At 41.8% G+C, this 16,543-nt stretch overlaps 1 protein-coding gene across 9 annotated transcripts in view; it reads right to left on the reverse strand.

Annotated features, from left to right (window-relative positions):
• FGGY (FGGY carbohydrate kinase domain containing) overlaps window positions 1-16,543 on the reverse strand; it is a 475,197-nt gene that overhangs the window by 143,793 nt on the left and 314,861 nt on the right. For all 9 annotated transcript variants that reach the window (XM_061121747.1, XM_061121749.1, XM_061121748.1 and 6 more), the window contains one exon: window positions 7,516-7,623. In XM_061121747.1, coding sequence (XP_060977730.1) covers window positions 7,516-7,623 — 108 coding nt within the window. The remainder of the gene's footprint in view (window positions 1-7,515; window positions 7,624-16,543) is intronic.

Here is a 16,543-nt window from a genome sequence, read left to right on the forward strand (position 1 = left end):
AAAATACAGCCTCTATTACCTCTCTGACTGTATCCCCTACAATTTTCATTGTGGTTCACTCTGCCCCATTCCTGTGGCCTTCTTGCTATTCCTATATTATTCTCAGGTAAGCAACCCCCTCAGGATCTTTGCACGGGTTTTCCCTTGGCCTGATATGTTCTTCTCCCAGGTTTCCAAATGGCTAAGTGAAAGTGAAAGTCGCTCAGTCGTGTCTGACTCTTTGCAACCCCATGGCTATACAGTCCATGGAATTCTCTAGGCCAGAATACTGGAGTGAGTAGCCTTTCCCTTCTCCAGGGTATCTTCCCAACCCAGCGATTGAACCCGCCAAATGGATAACTCCCTTCCAAACCATATTTGTTAGATGTCACTTCAATGAGGCCTATCCTGACCACCGTATTTAAAACTGCAAAGTCAACTCACAAGTTGAATTCCTCTATTAGTTTTACAACTTATATTGTAAAATAAAACTTACTTATCATTTTTATTGTGTATTATCTGTCTCCTGTTGTTAGAATGTAAGCTTGAAAAGGGACAGATTTTCAGAGGAGGGGCAGAAGGGGTTGTTTTACTTATTGCCTTTTTCTCACTCAGAACAGTGCCTTGAAAACAGTAGGCACTCAATAAATACTGACTGTATAAATAAACATCACTCAAGTTTAGACCTTACAGATAAGTAGAGAGCTAACAAGAGAAACAGGGTCATCTCTATGCTTTAGAAAGATTGTTTTAGCTGCAATCATTAGAGATGGTGATGTGACTAAATGTCTCCCCCTACCCCCGCCCCCCAATTCATACTTTTAATCTTAACCACCAATGTCATGGTATTGGAAGGTGAGGTCTCTGGGAGGCAGTTAGGTCATGAAGGTAGAGGCCTGATGAATGGGATTAGTGCCCTTATAAATATCTGAAGAAGCCACAGTTCTCCTTTTCTACCAGGAGAAGATGCAAGGAAAAGACAGCCTTCTGCAACCTAGAAGGGGGCCCTCACCAGACCCCAACCATGCTGCTACCTTGATCTTGGGCTTCCAGTGTCCAGAACTATGAGAAATAAATTTCTGCTGCTTATAAGCCACCTGGTCCATGGAACTTTTTTTTTTAATAGCAGCCCAAACTAATACATAAGGGTTAAAGGGGGAAAGATTAGAAGTGAGAAGGTAATTAGGAAGCTGAGCAGGATCCAGGGGGATGTTAAAAAAAAAAAAGTGAAGGCCTGGGCAGAAGGAGGGAACAGGGAAGCATCTGTTTATGCAGAGTTGGTCTTTGTATCCGTGAAGTTGTTCCAATTAGCTAATGTGAGATCCTTGGCATGAAACACACCTATCTCTATATACCTAGATCCTGCCAACACTGATGCACACACTTTTCTCTTTCATGACCTCACTAAGTCTACCAACTGTATGTGCTTTAATGCACTTGAAAAGAAAAGTTACACTGATAAAATAATTGTTTCTCAAGGAAGTGCACAAGAGAACTGTAAGAAAAAATTCAGAAAGGCAGCTCTACAAAAGTCAAGTCCAGTTCTGGAAAGATCTGGGGCTTCCAGTAGCTGACTTGGGTTTGAATCAAGGTTCTCCCCACCTATAGCTGTTAGACCTTGATCAAGTTACCTCACTGTTCTGAGCCTATTTAGTCACTTGTTAAACTTATAAAACTGACCACACAGACGTGCTGTGAAGATCAGATAAAATCCTGAATCTTCATGAGGGCCTGAATGTGCTTAGCATAGAACAGATTCTTCCAGTTGGCTGTAAGGGTAGTGCAATTTACTTTTACGTGCTACAATAAATTATAATTACCAGTTCAGTATCCAACTTTCCCATTAGATGATAAGCTACCAGAGGACAGGAATCATGTGACCATGTCCTTGCCTAGCCCAGAGTAATCCCTCAGGAAATCTCTGTAACAGGAAGGAAACTGACTAAATGAAGTCACAGGTAGTGACATCACTATCTCTGTAAGCTGTGTACACTTTAAGCCCTTCATGTTGTTGGTGTTCAGTGGCTAAGTCCTGTCTGACTCTTTGTGACCCCATGGACTGCAGTGCACCAGGCTCCTCTGTCCTCCACTATCTCTTGCAGTTTGCCCAAATTCATGTCCATTGAGTCAATGATGCTACTTAACCACCTTATCCTCTGCTGCTCCTTCTCCATTTGCCTTCACTATTTCCTAGCATCAGGGTTTTTTCCAATGTGTCAGCTCTTCACTTCAGGTAGCCAAAGTATTGAAACTTCAGCTTCAGTATAAATCCTTCTGTTAGGTAGTTAGAACAGGAAAAAGGAGTCCAGAATGGTGGTGGCTAAAAGACAAGGAAGGGAGAAGCCCGCGAAAATAGAACAAAGGAAGGTCTGAGGACTGGAGTGAGAACCTCAGGTAGAACAAACAGCACTCCTGGCTAGTCCAATATACATAGGGCAGGCCCAGGGGGAGGAGAAAAAACATATAAAAAGAGAAGCCAAAGGGCTGGGGGTCTCTCTCTCTCTTCTCTTCGTGTCTTTTGGGTCAGCATGCCCTCAGGCCTCAAGGATGTATTTTCCTTTATTTTCTAAATAAAACTGAGTTGTAACACAGAGCTGTAACACTGGTCCATCTGAGAGCTGTAACACTGGTCTGTCCAAGGGCTGTAATGCTGGTCCATTGCTTCAAATTTTTGTTGTGACGAGACAGATCTGAGGAAATTACATACTCCCCTGACACTTCCAATGAATATTCATGGTTGCTTTCCTTTAGGATTGACTGATTTGATCTCCATGATGTCCAAGGGACTCTCAAGAATCTTCTCCAGCACCATAATTTGAAAGCATCAGTTCTTTGGCACTGAGGCTTCTTTATGGCCCAACTCTCACTTCTGTACATGACAACTGGAAAACCATAGCTTTGACTACATGGGCCTTTGTTAGGAAAAGTGATGTCTCTGCTTTTTAATATGCTATCTAGGTTTGCTCTAGCTTTCCTTCCAAGGAGCAAGGTTCTTTTAATCTCATGGTTGCAGTCACCATCCACAGTGATTTCAGAACCCAAGAAAACCAAATCTGTCACTACTTCCACTTTTTCCCCTTCTATTTGCCATGAAGTGATGAGACCAGATGCCAAAATCATAGCTTTTTTAATGCTGAATTACAAGTCACCCTTTTCACTCTCCTCTTTCACCCTCACCAAAAAGCTCTTGATGATGTTCCTCTTCACTTTCTGCCATTATAGTGGTATCATCTGCATATCTGAGGTTGTTGATATTTCTCTGGGCAATCTTGATTCCAGCTTGTGATTCATCCAGCCCAACATTTTGCATGATGTACTCTGTACACACCCAGTTATGGAGGACTGGCTGAGCCCCTGAGGCTAGCCCCAGGCTGAGGGGCATTGGTGATAAAGGAGCAAGAAGATAGGCACTCATGATGAAACAAATCCTAAACTCCAAGAGCAAACAGCAGCTCACATAACCCTGTGGCTCAAGTTTATAAAGCTAAATTCTGACTTCAAGCAATTCAATGCTAACTCCCACCAAGCCCTAGTGTCCCGGAAAGCCAGTGCACCACAGGGGCAGCTCAGGAATCTGTCCTAGTCTCTTTAATTCAGTAAATTTAATTCAGTAAAAATGCCTGCCCCAGTAAAAATGACTTTAAGTAAGACAGAGAAGACAGCTTGGAGAGAAGGATGGCTGAGGTCCAGCTGGAAATAAGCTTCAGCATCTGGATGCAGTGACTGCACGGGTTGGTATTCTGTGGAAAAAATCTGGGCAAAAAACGATGGTTTTTGCACAGCTATTCTGGAAAGAGTATCGACAAGCACGAGACAGTCTTTGATGGGTGTTTGGTGAGCTGAAATAAATCATCCATGGGAATGGGGTATGTGCCCTTCTAAGAGGAAATAAATATCGGCTGCACAAGTTTGAAATGAGTGGAAAACAAGCCCAAATCTCAGGCAGATGAAACTGCAAGGACTCCAGAGCCAGAAAAGATCCTATCCTATTTTTTTTCTTCATCCTGAAGTTAACCAGATGGAGACTTTTTTTTAAAGTACCAATCTATTCATATACTTGGAAGGAAAGATTTTGCTTTGTGATGGAAGATCTGTATTTAATTGCAAAAATAAGACAAAATATCTTTTTTTTACCCAAATCTAGAGTTCAGATAAATATTATTTCTTTTTTTCCCTCTCTCCTTTCCCCTCCTTTACTTCCCTTTTCTTCTTCTGTCTCTTCTCTTCCACTTTAGATGATATGTTTATGACTGCATGTTTGTAATGTATTCTAGACAGTGTAATAATAGAGCAGACTCCTATAGACAAAGTATATGAGATAAGGTGTACATATGAAACACAGAACAAAAGAGATGTAACGTCCTCTTATAGTGTTCTGTACAATGACAATATGCTGAAAAACCAGTGATATGAATTCACAAAACATGAACCAGAATAAATAAATAGAAAGGAAAGATAAGTGGCAAATGAATCATGTAAAAAGGCCACTGACAGTGCATCAGGAAACTCTCCAGGCTGTGCTTGAAACCCTGAGTTTCAGTTCCTCATCTATAAAATATGGATAACAACTGTAGCTAACCTGTAGGGGTTCCAAGAGGATTAAATAAAATAGTACATGAGAGGCTCTTGGAATTGAGACTAAATAAGTCTTCAAAATAAATATTAGGCATTGTGATTATTATGACTATCACTCAAGGATTAACAGGATTAAACATATAAATCTTTCCCATGGGAAAATGCACTCAATAAGGTACAATTACTGTTGCTATTATTATCATCATCATCATTGCTATTCTTTTTGTATCTCTGTTTTCTAGGTGGTTTATGTCTCTTTGCTTGCCCTCTTTGAACTGATGCTTTATTGGATAGTCTGTTTTTTTCTTGATTCTTTGCTCCATCTTGCTAACTTCTGGATTTCCTTAGATTTTGCTTTCTGTAACACATGGGTCAATCATGCTCCATCCCGACATCCAATGAAACTATATATGTAGAATTATCCAAAGTAGAACTCTACATGCAGCTGTATTGATGGTGCAAAATCAACTAATTAGGTAAATGTCAACAGTTTCCATGATTCTTGTCAAAAACCATAGTGGACTATTATGAAGATTTTATTAATGGTCAGAAAAGAGTCACTCTTTAAAATTTAATTTCAGGCTCAGGAAGTAGGCATAACCAATTCTTGTCCACCAAAATATGTCAAAATGTTTGGGCAAAGATGGCTTATATCCATAGCAACGGAACAAACTCTAAGCCAAATACTAGGAAAAGCATTTCTTGACTGACACAGATGTTCAACTGGCATACTAAATCTCCAAAAACCTATTGATGGACAGCTTCATGGACCATGCATCCTGCAAAAAGAGTTAGTTTAATGAATCACTATTTTTGTTATAAAAGACTCCAGGTTGTGTCTGCTATGAATTCTGGGTCTTCCAAGGTAATTATACCATAATGTGGGCTTGTAAAGGTGTTTGTTTCAGTAATGGGTTTTCTTTGTGTCACAGAAAGGGAGTGGATATTTAAGTTGAAAAGTTGTGTAAATACATGACACTACATTTAAATAGGAAATCATCAAGTCCTGATCCCACTGCACCTTTGGTACAGAGCGATGTCTTCTTCTCAACTTTTCTATTGAGAACAATCAAATGTTATTTAATTTATACTTCCCAACTAGACAATGAGCTCCTTAAACCTGGGACTATTAGGGGACTAATTCATATATCTTTATAGACTGGCACAAGAGTGGAGGCACACACCTGGCTCTTTGAATCTAGCCATTCACCTATGCATCCACCAACTTTGAGAGAAAACGCAAGGTGTCTAAGAATAAAATACAAACACACCAAGAAATGGAAATTAATGGTCATTTATACCCACATTCAGCTTGGGATCAGACCACTTTTGATTTGGCTGAACATTCAGAAGAGCTGGAGAAGAACAGACCATAAACAGATGACTTCAATACAACATAGTAAATGTGAGGTTGGGTAAACAAGGCTGGGTCTCATTTTCCCTTGCTTTTCCACATTTAATCCCTCAGAGGTCTGCTGATCTTTCGACCTCAATTCTCAGTCATTATTGCCACTGTCCTCATTCAAGCCCTCATGGCTTTTTGTCAGTGGGTCAATCTATTGAAGCTAGTCTCTTTCACTGGGCTATGTATGCCTAAGCCTTCTTCCTGATGGATACTAGCCAGTTCTTATAACAGAGATAGGACAACATCTGTCATTCTTCCAATCTTTCACCTGTTCCTCTTGATCTACTACCTGAAAGTTCAACTCCTTAGCATGTTTTACAGGGAATTCTTCTGTGTGGTCCCTGACCAGCTCTCCCAATTGCAAGCCATTTTTCTAAGAACAGTTTATGCCACAAGTGAAAGTTTGCAATTATCCTCAAATATGCCTTGTTATTTTTTCACTCAGATATCTTTGTGTCTATGCTAGTTCTCCTACCTAGAAAATATCCCTGCCTTTCTTTGTCTGGTTGGTCCCTATTAATCATTAAAGCTCAGCACAAATACTGTCTCCACTGCCAAGAATTTCTTAATCTAGCTTTGTTCCTGCTCTGTGTCTTATACCTCAGGTATAGCATACATCTCACTTTTATTGATCTTCTGTCTTCCCTATGAGATGACCCCATGAATTCAACATATTTTCTCTAAGCACCTTTTATGAACCAGGCACTGGTTGGATACAAAAAGTACGATATGGCCCATACCTTTAAAGAGCTCCTGTGTGTAAGTCACTTCAGTCATACCTGACTCTTTGCAACTCTATGAACTGTAGCCCACTAGGCTCCTCTGTCCATGGGATTTTCCAGGCAAGGATACTGGAGTGGGTTGCCATGCCCTTCTCCATGGGATCTTCCTGACCCAGGAATTGCACTGGGCTAGATACAAAGAGAAGTATGATATGGTCCATACCTTTAAAGAGCTCCTAGATTTCTAGAAAAGACAGATTATCTCAGAATGTGCTAAGAACTAAAGTTATGTCTTACAGATCAAGTAAAACTAGCAAGTGACAAAGAACTCTCCAAGCAGAGCATATACCAAGGCACAGAGGAGTCAAATAACATGAGCCATGGGGAAGCCGTGAGTAGGGCAATCCGCCTTAGTGACAAGTACACATGCCAGACTGGAAGGGATAGACCACAAAGGGAATGATGTGCCCAGAAAACTATCTGAACTATGCCCCCAGGGCTATGAGGAACCAGTGAAGGATGCTGGCTAGACATTAACACAGTCCTTTTCACAGAGTAGAACATCACTCTTGTTGCCATGAGAAAAATGGGTTGTTATGTGAAAAGAAAGCTAGGTGAGAAAATCGGTTAGTCATCAATGCCTGGACCAACATTTATTCCTTTGGCAAACGCAGGCAGCATATGCTCCATATGTGAGGTTGTATGCTAAGGAAAAGTTAATTCTGATTTAAGAGTCTGCAAATCTTTCAGATACTGGGTATAAAGAATATGACAAAATGGACTAGTCAAGGGTGGAAAAACATTAAAGACCATAAGAAGAAAGTGTCAACTTACCAATTTTCCAGTAACGCTCTGACCACCTTCATTCAGCCAGAACCCAGGGACCATGGCTGAGAAATAAGGGCCCCAGACACCTGGTACAAAGATTGGGTTTTTGCTGATCTGGAAAGAAAGGGGCAAAGTATGTGAAAATATTGACCCTCAAGGCTAGAAGCAGTCTTATTTTCCTCCCATGTGAGGTCCCTCTGGCCATGGAATTCAGCTTCTTGCTAAATACCTTTGATGGTGGGGAAGTCACTCCTGCCAAAGGATGGTCCTGGCTTCTTCTTTAAAAACCTTTCTGATAAACTCATCCAGGTGTCAAGGTAGCAAAAGAGATCATTTTGGAAAGAAACATGTGACAGTCCTTGGCTGGCTCCCTCTCTGTAGTGAACTGACTGTAGTCATGGTCCCCATTTTCTAGCCTTCTATACATCCACCTGCTTTGCAATGTGACTTCATAGCCCCTGTCATTGAGAGGTGGGGTCCCCATCCCTTGAGTCTGGATCAACCTTGTCACTTGGTCTGGCCAACAGAATGGGGTAGAAGTGACACTGTGTACCAGTTTTCAGGCCTAAACCTCAAGAACTGTGTGCTCCTGTTCTTCCCCCTCTCCCTCTGTCATAAGAACATGCCCCGGTGAGCCTTCTGGACAGATATGCAGAAAGCTGAGTCAGTCCAGTTGTCACACGTGATGATTCAGATACATGAGACAGCCCAAATCGGATCAGCAAATCCTTTTAGTCAACCAGCAGCTGGCAAGCCTGGATCACCAGAATCACCCAGCCAACTGATAAGATTTGTGAACAAAAATACAAGTCCTGTTGTGTGTCATGAGGATCTTATGTTTCTTTCCCACCTAACATATATAAGGCAAGAGATAACTGATACGTCCCCTTACTTCTACAAACATTAGACACCTAATAACATACTATCTCTCTTGACTAGGGACACGGAGATGAATGAGAAAGAGCTCTCTAGTCTGCAAGAAACTCCTCATTTAGGGGGAGCTAGATAAGTAAATAGTCAAATAGAAAACAGTGTGGTCCATGGGATGGTAAAGACAAAGCATAGAATGCTGTGGAGGGGCACATCGGGTAAGGAATGAAGTGGTCCAGACTGTGGTTTCTTAGAGAATGGGACATACACTTAGACTAGTAAGATATAGCAAGATGAAACAGAACAGGCATTCCAGGTCAAGGGAATAGCTTGAACAAAGCCATGTAGGTGAGACAGATGCTCTTGGTATTCAAGATATGGCAATGTCTTTTTGTAGCAGACCATGGAAGTCCATTAGGTGTTAGGAAAGTATATCAAGGGATGAGATAGGACAGGCAGGGATGGACCACGTGTTTACTGATCTGGAAAGGCATGAGCTTCTCATCCACCCAGTGGAGATGAATGTTCAAATGATATTATGGTTGTGGGGGGTGTATGAGAAGGTAAGGATGAAAAGGGAGTTAGGTACATTGGGTCTACTCCCGAATGTCCTGAAGCTGGGCAGAGAATGTATGCATTCATTTATTCTACAAATATTTATTCAGCTCTTACTATGCCAGGCCCTAGGGATACAGAAGTGAACTGAATATATCTATAATCTCTGCCCTCATGGACTTTATAGTACAGAACTTCAGCATATGGATAAACCTTCTAACTATTCTGGTTTTCTTTTCACTAAATGAGTGAAATCAGTCAAATCAGTAGGAGTTCCAATCCCCAAAAAGGAAGGGGGTGAGGGAAGGCAGGAGACTATACAATATTATCAACTTTAAATTTTGTCAAATAAAGATGGTTTATAAAAAGGGTAAATTTAACACCTAAAGTAATCTCAGGGGTAAAGAGCTTTTCTGTTTTTTTTTCCCCCCTGCAAGGAAAAGCCATTTAACCTTTACATGTTCACTCATTTCTTGACAGGTTCAGCAGATGTTTCCTGATTTCCTGTTGTGATCCAGGCACTGAAAGTAAACGTACACCAAACAGTGCAGTCTCCATATTCATGGAACTGCTCTCTTAAGAGGAATGCAGACTAGGAGGGCTGATGATTCAGGTTTGGCCAGGATTCTCTCACTTTTAGCGTTAAAATTCCTATGTCCTAGAAAATTCTCAGTACTAGGCAAAAGGGACAGCTGGCCACCCTAAGATGGCTATCACACAAATGTACAAACAGTGATAAGTGAATGAAAGAATATCAAAAGGTATTATAAGGGCTCATAAGTGAGGTACCTAATGCAACCCAGGGGTCAGAGTTTTCTGAAGAAGTGATTTCTGAATTAAGGTGAAAACATACACAGAAATTATTTAGGTGTGAGCATATATACATCTGTATTTTGTACATATATATGTGTGTTTGTATGTGTACATGATTGTTCCAGTACAGAGTGTTCCAGACAGAAGCAGCACACACTAAATGGTATATATTTTTATCACTTTGTCTTTGCCAGTGAAAATTTTATCACATGCCAGCTCTAGAAACTACTGCCCTACTCTGCAATGCCTGAGCCACTGTGGGGTGAATAAGACAGCCCATGCCTATAAGCACTTAAGCCCCAGGGTTTAGATGGGTGGATGGACACCCACCGAAGTCAAGCCATCTCTTTTCATGCCCTGCACCCCTTCCCGTCCAGAATTCTTCCAGCACCATTCGACAGATTAGTTTCAGAGAGGTGGCATGTTGTCACAAAGGTTGTAAATGGCTGAGGTGGGAGTTGAGCCCAGGTAGATACTGGCGTCAAACCCCAGGATATGCTTTTTAAAAACAAATAAAATTTGTGTAAATTTCTTAGGAGGGTTTTGCATCACTCCCACCACCACCACCCCCCAACTGCCCCTGCACCTCAAACCCCACGATTTAAAGATGTTTCTGTATCAGTTTTTGCTGAACTCCACTGGCAGACTGGACTCCGCTGCTCAGAAATGGCAGGTGAAGGCGCTGTCTGACTGTCCAGAATGCTCTGAGCTGATTCCTGCTTGTGTTCACTCGCTTGGAATGGTACATGCCTCTCATTGGACATCCTGACTACGGCAAGGAAACAGATACAGAAATATGTTCCCCAGAGCGCCTCCAATTACTCCCAAGCTCTGGGAGAAAACAAGTAAGAGTTTGTTTAGACCGAGCGCACATTCATGTATTTATATGTACTCTAATCCTCTGCAGTAAACCTAAATACTTCAGAAAACTTTTGTGAAAGCCTTTTCCATGCTGATAGCTATCTTGGCCTGAAGGCTGCTCTGGGACTCAAAGGGAAGGAGCGCATTTTACTCCACTATTAATAGGTGTCCATACAGGACACTGACTTTCCAGCAATAATGTGCTAATGGCAACAGCAACCACTACAATTGATTGGGTACTTATTAAAGACCATATTTTAAGCACACTGCAGGAATTAAATCACTTGATCCCCACAATAACCCTAAGGGGAAGATTCTATCATTACTCCTATTGTTCAGATATGTAAGCCGAGGCAAAGACTGTTAAATAGCATACATGCTCAAGCTCAGTTGCTCAGTCATGTCCGACTCGTTGCAATCCTGTGGACTGTGGCCCACCAGGCTCCTCTGTCCATGGGGTTTCTCTAGGCAAGAACACTGGAGAGGGTTGCCATTTTCTCCTTCAGAGGAGCTTCCTGACCCAGGGATTGAACCCACATCTCCTGTGTCTCCTGCACTAGCAGGTGGATTACCACTGAGCCACCTGGGAAGCCCATTAAATAGCATACACAGGGTTATAAAAATACAAAGCAGTCAGGCTCTACAGGTTCTGTATTTGTTCCTGTTCTGTATTTCTTCCTGACTTTAGGTGACCGTTGCTTCTTTGAGTCCTTCATTTACCTTTAAAGGGCAGAAAGCAAGGGTCATTAGAGCCAAAAGAGACTTGCTGAGACTGAACCAACCTCCCGGCCTTGATGACACGTAAGTTAGGAAATCTTCATGTGCAAAAGGCTTTTGATAAGTTTCCCCCTATACACTTGTGAGGAGCAGAGGAGAAAGAAAGGATTGAGTCAAAGGCCTATCTTCACTCTATCATGACTACCATGTTCTTAGCCAAGGGACCTTATGAAAGGGGATCTTTCTGAGCCTCAGTTTCCTCAGTTCCAAAATGGGAAGAATGATATAAATGTGGTAGGACTTTCATGAAAATAAAATAAGCTGTCACCTATAAACAGCTTATTACATGTTAAATATCATGTAAAAGCTAGCTCTTGAAATGAGGAAGGTATGACGGAATAGTCAGGTGACTGGGATGAATGGCCATAGCCAAAAGTAACTGCTACCATTAAGCACACATCCTGGTAACTAAGTTGGTAAAAAATCTGCCTGCAGTGCAGGAGACCTGGGTTTGATCCCTGGGTCAGGAAATCCCCTGGAGAAGGAAATGGCAACCCATTCCAGTATTCTTGCCTGGAAAATCCTACAGACAGAGAAGCTTGGTGGGCTATAGTCCATGGGGTCACAAGAGTAGGACATGACTTAGCAACTAAACCACGACCACCACCACCATTAAGGAAGTCTCTAGATGCATTCTTGATTTCATTTAGTCAGCATTCTTAATAATGAAGTAGAAGATGACATGGGCTTCCCAGGTGGCTCAGTGGTAAAGAATTTGTCTATCAATGCAGGAGATTGAGGGGATGCTGGTTCGATCCCTGGGTCAGGAAGATCCCCTGGAGAAGGAAATGGCAACCTGCTGTGATATTCTTGCCTAGAGAACCCCATGGACAGAGGAGCCTGGCAGACTGCAGTCCACGGAGTCACAAAGAGTTGGACATGAGTTTGAGTGACTCAGCAGAGCACACAGAAGCTGATATAGAAGCAAAGTTTATCATATTTTCAGGTGGTATAAACTTGGGAGAATTACTTATCATGAGCCATGTCCAAATCATGATTCAAACTTACTTTAAGAATTAGAACAGTAACATTTATTAAATCGTAAAGTCAAAATTTTACACTTAAAAGGTACTGGTAATAGTCTCTTCTGGAATATTCCTTTTCCTGGGTGATGTTACATGAGCATTCAATTTAGTATGAATTGTATGGAAACCTTTGACATATTGTTTAATTATGTGTGATAGAAATAAAGTTATAAAAACCTACAATAAAACAAAATATTTGGTTGTGCACTCTAAGCCAGGCACTGAGATCAGCAACAAGGTTAATAAAATAATAAAGCAGAATACTAGTAATAATAGAAGAAGAAGAAGAACAGTGAGGAGAGACAGAAGGGAGGAGAGAGGAGAAGAAGGAGAATTAACAATAAGGCACTCCCCTTTTCCACAAGGTGCTCCTGGTCAGACTGGATAGACAGAGGTGGAAATTAACAAATTACAGCAAAACATGCCAAGTGCTACAGTGGTTGGGCGAAGAGTGTGGTGGGACCCCAGATTACCTGGGAGAAGAGCGAGCACTTCACAGAGGCGGCCACATGGGAGCCAGGCCTTAAAGGAGGAATAAGCGCTTCCTTAGGTGGATAGGGAAGGTATCCCAGGTAACAAGCCTCAGAGGCATAAAGCTATGCAAGCATCTCGATTTTTACGAGGGCTTAAAGTTCTCCATTTTACTTTACATAAAAATTCACAAGGTCTGAAGGATGGGTATATTTTTGCAACAACATATCCTATTGCTTGCCAAAGATTCCATTTTTTAAAATCCTGTGATGGGGAAAAAAGCCTCAGTGAAACCACGCTCAAAGTCAGATAGAAGAAATAATAATATAGAAATAATAATAATAAGTAATAAAACAGCAATTGCTAACAGCTACTGTGGGTTTATTACATGCCAGACTCTTCGAGGCACTTTACAGACATTATCACATTTAATATTCATGACAACCCAATGAGATAGATACTATTATTATACTTACTCCACAAATGAGGAAATCTAAGCTGAAGGAGGTCAAATAACTCGTAAATACAAAAGGAGTAATTGCAAGGTCCAGGCAGGATCCAAGCTATGATCTACTAACTTATTTTTCTCTCCAGATCATATTTTCCTTACCCATAAAATAGCCTGGACTAGAGATGTTTAATCTCTCTTTGTCTTTGAGATTCTCTGATTCCTGAATGTTGAGTCATTCTCCCTTAGCTGGCCAATCGGAACTCTCCAGAACGCTATTAATATTTCAACACAGACTCTGCCCTCACATGGCCTGGGGCTCATGGGGTTGTCTGGGGTTGCTTCTTGGGGCATCTCTAAGTACCCAACTTTGCTCTACCAACTCCCTGACCTATGGCCAACATTACTGGGGGCTTCTCCAGATTGCCAACTTCATGGATTATATTCAATGGCTATTATCTATAATATCTTACATTAGCTGAGTAAATATTCAGCAACTCTTACTGGATACACACTGACTTCAAACTACTATTTTAAATATAAAAAGAAAGATGGGTGTTGAGAGCCATGTAAATGACATAATCCCTGTTTACAATCTAGTAGGCACTGGAGAGCAGGATGAGCTGGGTAGTCTCTCAGGCATCAAGTGACTTCTGAATGTACATTTGCATTCAGACTGAAAATAACCCTACTAATACATGGCTGCAAATACACAGAGCCTGTTTTACAGGTGAAGACACAAGAATGGGAACAGTAATCGAACTACCCAGGATCACAAGGATCAGAAATGGTGGACTTGGGATTAGAAGTCTCTCTGTATGTGTTCCTGCCTCTTTTCATGTCTGTGTCCGAGCTGGCTCCAGGAGTGGATGCCACTGGCTGACTTTTCATCTAGGGCTATGCTACAGTCAGCTGAGTTTCCCTGTGGTGATAAAACCCAGGCACCTGCTCACACCTTTCTGGGAGCAGTGACTGGATTCAGGGTAGGGAGCTGCTCCAGCAACGTCCGCTCTGCCTTCCTCCATCCCATCATCCCAAACTTGGCCTAAGCCTCTGGCAGGGGCAGGAGGCAGGCTGCAGGCGCCAGTGGTCCTGGGAGGGAACAGGAGGTTTTGTTTTGAGTGCCTCTAGCCAGGTTGGGAATGTAAGAGGGTAGCCGCAGGCATGTGTGGGACTGGGTATTTCCGTGGTGGCTCATCTCTCCCTCCAAACGGACTGTGCTATCGTCTTACTAGAAAAAACCATTTATACACATTCCAGTCAGCTCCCAGCTCACTACATAGTACAAAAAAAGAGCACAGAGAATTCTGTTTATGAATGGGGGCTCTTAGCATTCACCTCTATTTTTCCACTTCTCAGGCTGAATTGCAATAAGTCTCTCCTACAAAATGGTGAGGAGCTGCGTGTTATCTTAAAGGTAGTACATAAACATGGTTTGGTAATATGACCATAGACCTTGGAGTCAGGAAAAGTGTTGTTAGATGCTCAGTTGTGTCTGACTCTTTGTGACCCCATGGACTGTAGCCTGCCAGGCTCCTCTGTCCACCAAATTCTCCAGGCAAGCATACTGGAGTGGGCTGTCATCTCCTACTCCAGGGGATCTTTCTGACCCAGGGATTGAACCCAGGTCTCCTGCATTGCTGGTAGACTCTTTACCAAAAGCTGGCTGTCAGTTATGGTTGGGTTGCATCCTAGTCGTGAATCTTCGAATCTCTCTGAGTCCCTTTTCTCAACTATAAATGGGGACAATCCCAGATCCCATCCCTCATCAGCTCCATCTCTCTGGTGGGCTCTTCCTCCTCCTTCCTCCTGGATTTGTCTCACTTACCACATCTGTCAGGTCAGCTCACTCTCGTGTAGTTATGACAATTTTTATGCTGCTGAGTTTCAAATTTTTATTCCAAATGCAGGCCTCACTCCTGAGGACATTTGACCCGAATGTCTAATCAACATGTCCAATATAGATAGATCTTGTCATTCTTCCTCCCAGGGCTCCTCCTGTCCTGGGGTCCCTGTCTTACTATATGGTACCCTATTTACCCAACCAGCAGAATATCATTCTTGACTTGTTCATTTCACTCATTGCGCCACGTTAGGTCGCACATACGGTCAACTCTATTTTCAAACAGAAACCTTTATGTTTCTCCCCACTGCCATTACATTATCAGTCCTTTACCTTTTCTTGCTTGGGTTCTTGCAACAGCAATTAAACTGGTTTATTTGCCTCAAATATTTTCCTCCTCCCTGCAATCTGCAAGCCCCATCAGAGACTAACTTCCATACCTGCAGCCAAGTGGTCTTTCTAATACACAAATCTAATTCTATCACTTCCTTTACTTACATCCTTTAGACAGTGACCAGACATTCCCACCTCTCTGATCTGATCTACATATGATTTGGCCAAATAGACCTTTGGCACATGTGGTCATTTCCCCCACTCTTTGCCCTGTCGTTTCTATTTTTTATTGCAGTAAGCTCATCACAGTGTAGGAATTCCACAAGTGAGCCATTTCTTTCTCATCTCTGAATCTTCATCAGTTCTCCTCTCTCTTTCTAAAAGGCAGCCCCAGGACTTCCCAGGTAGTCCAGTGTTTGAGACTGTGCTTCCAATGCAGAGGGTGCGGTTCAATCCCTGGTTGGGGAACTAAGATCCCATATACTGTGGGGCACGGCCAAAAAAAAAAAAAAAGAAAGAAAGAAAGAAAACCTCACTGCTTACTTGAAATACACATTTAAGAAAAAAAAGGGCAGCCCCTCTCACCTTCCCCTGACTAACTCTAAAATGTCCCTTCATAAGACTCTGTTCCGTATTACATTTACCTGCTCCGGGAAACCTTCTCTGAACTCTGACTTTTCTCCTAGTTCCCAGCTGGATGTGCCTCCTTGCATCTTCCCCTAGCTCTTTGTACTTCCATGATGTAGGCAATTCTAACATTACATGTGTAAATGTGTATACCGAGATCTATAAATACATACATAATATGTACTTATATCTACAGAGTATGCTTTGTAAATGAAATCATCACACATATGCAAGAAATGACTATAATTACTATTAATTTATTAATAGTTTTAATAAATTTACTAATAATTAATATTAATTATCCCACCTGCATTAAGAACAAGAGTAGAATAAAACACATATCCAATCACTGTAAGTGACCTGTGGCTAATAAAGCTCAGGCCTGCCAAGTTTTCCTCTCCTCTATTTGGA

This window comes from Dama dama, chromosome 20 (genome assembly GCF_033118175.1).
Source record: "Dama dama isolate Ldn47 chromosome 20, ASM3311817v1, whole genome shotgun sequence".
NCBI classification, from domain to species: Eukaryota; Metazoa; Chordata; class Mammalia; order Artiodactyla; family Cervidae; genus Dama; species Dama dama.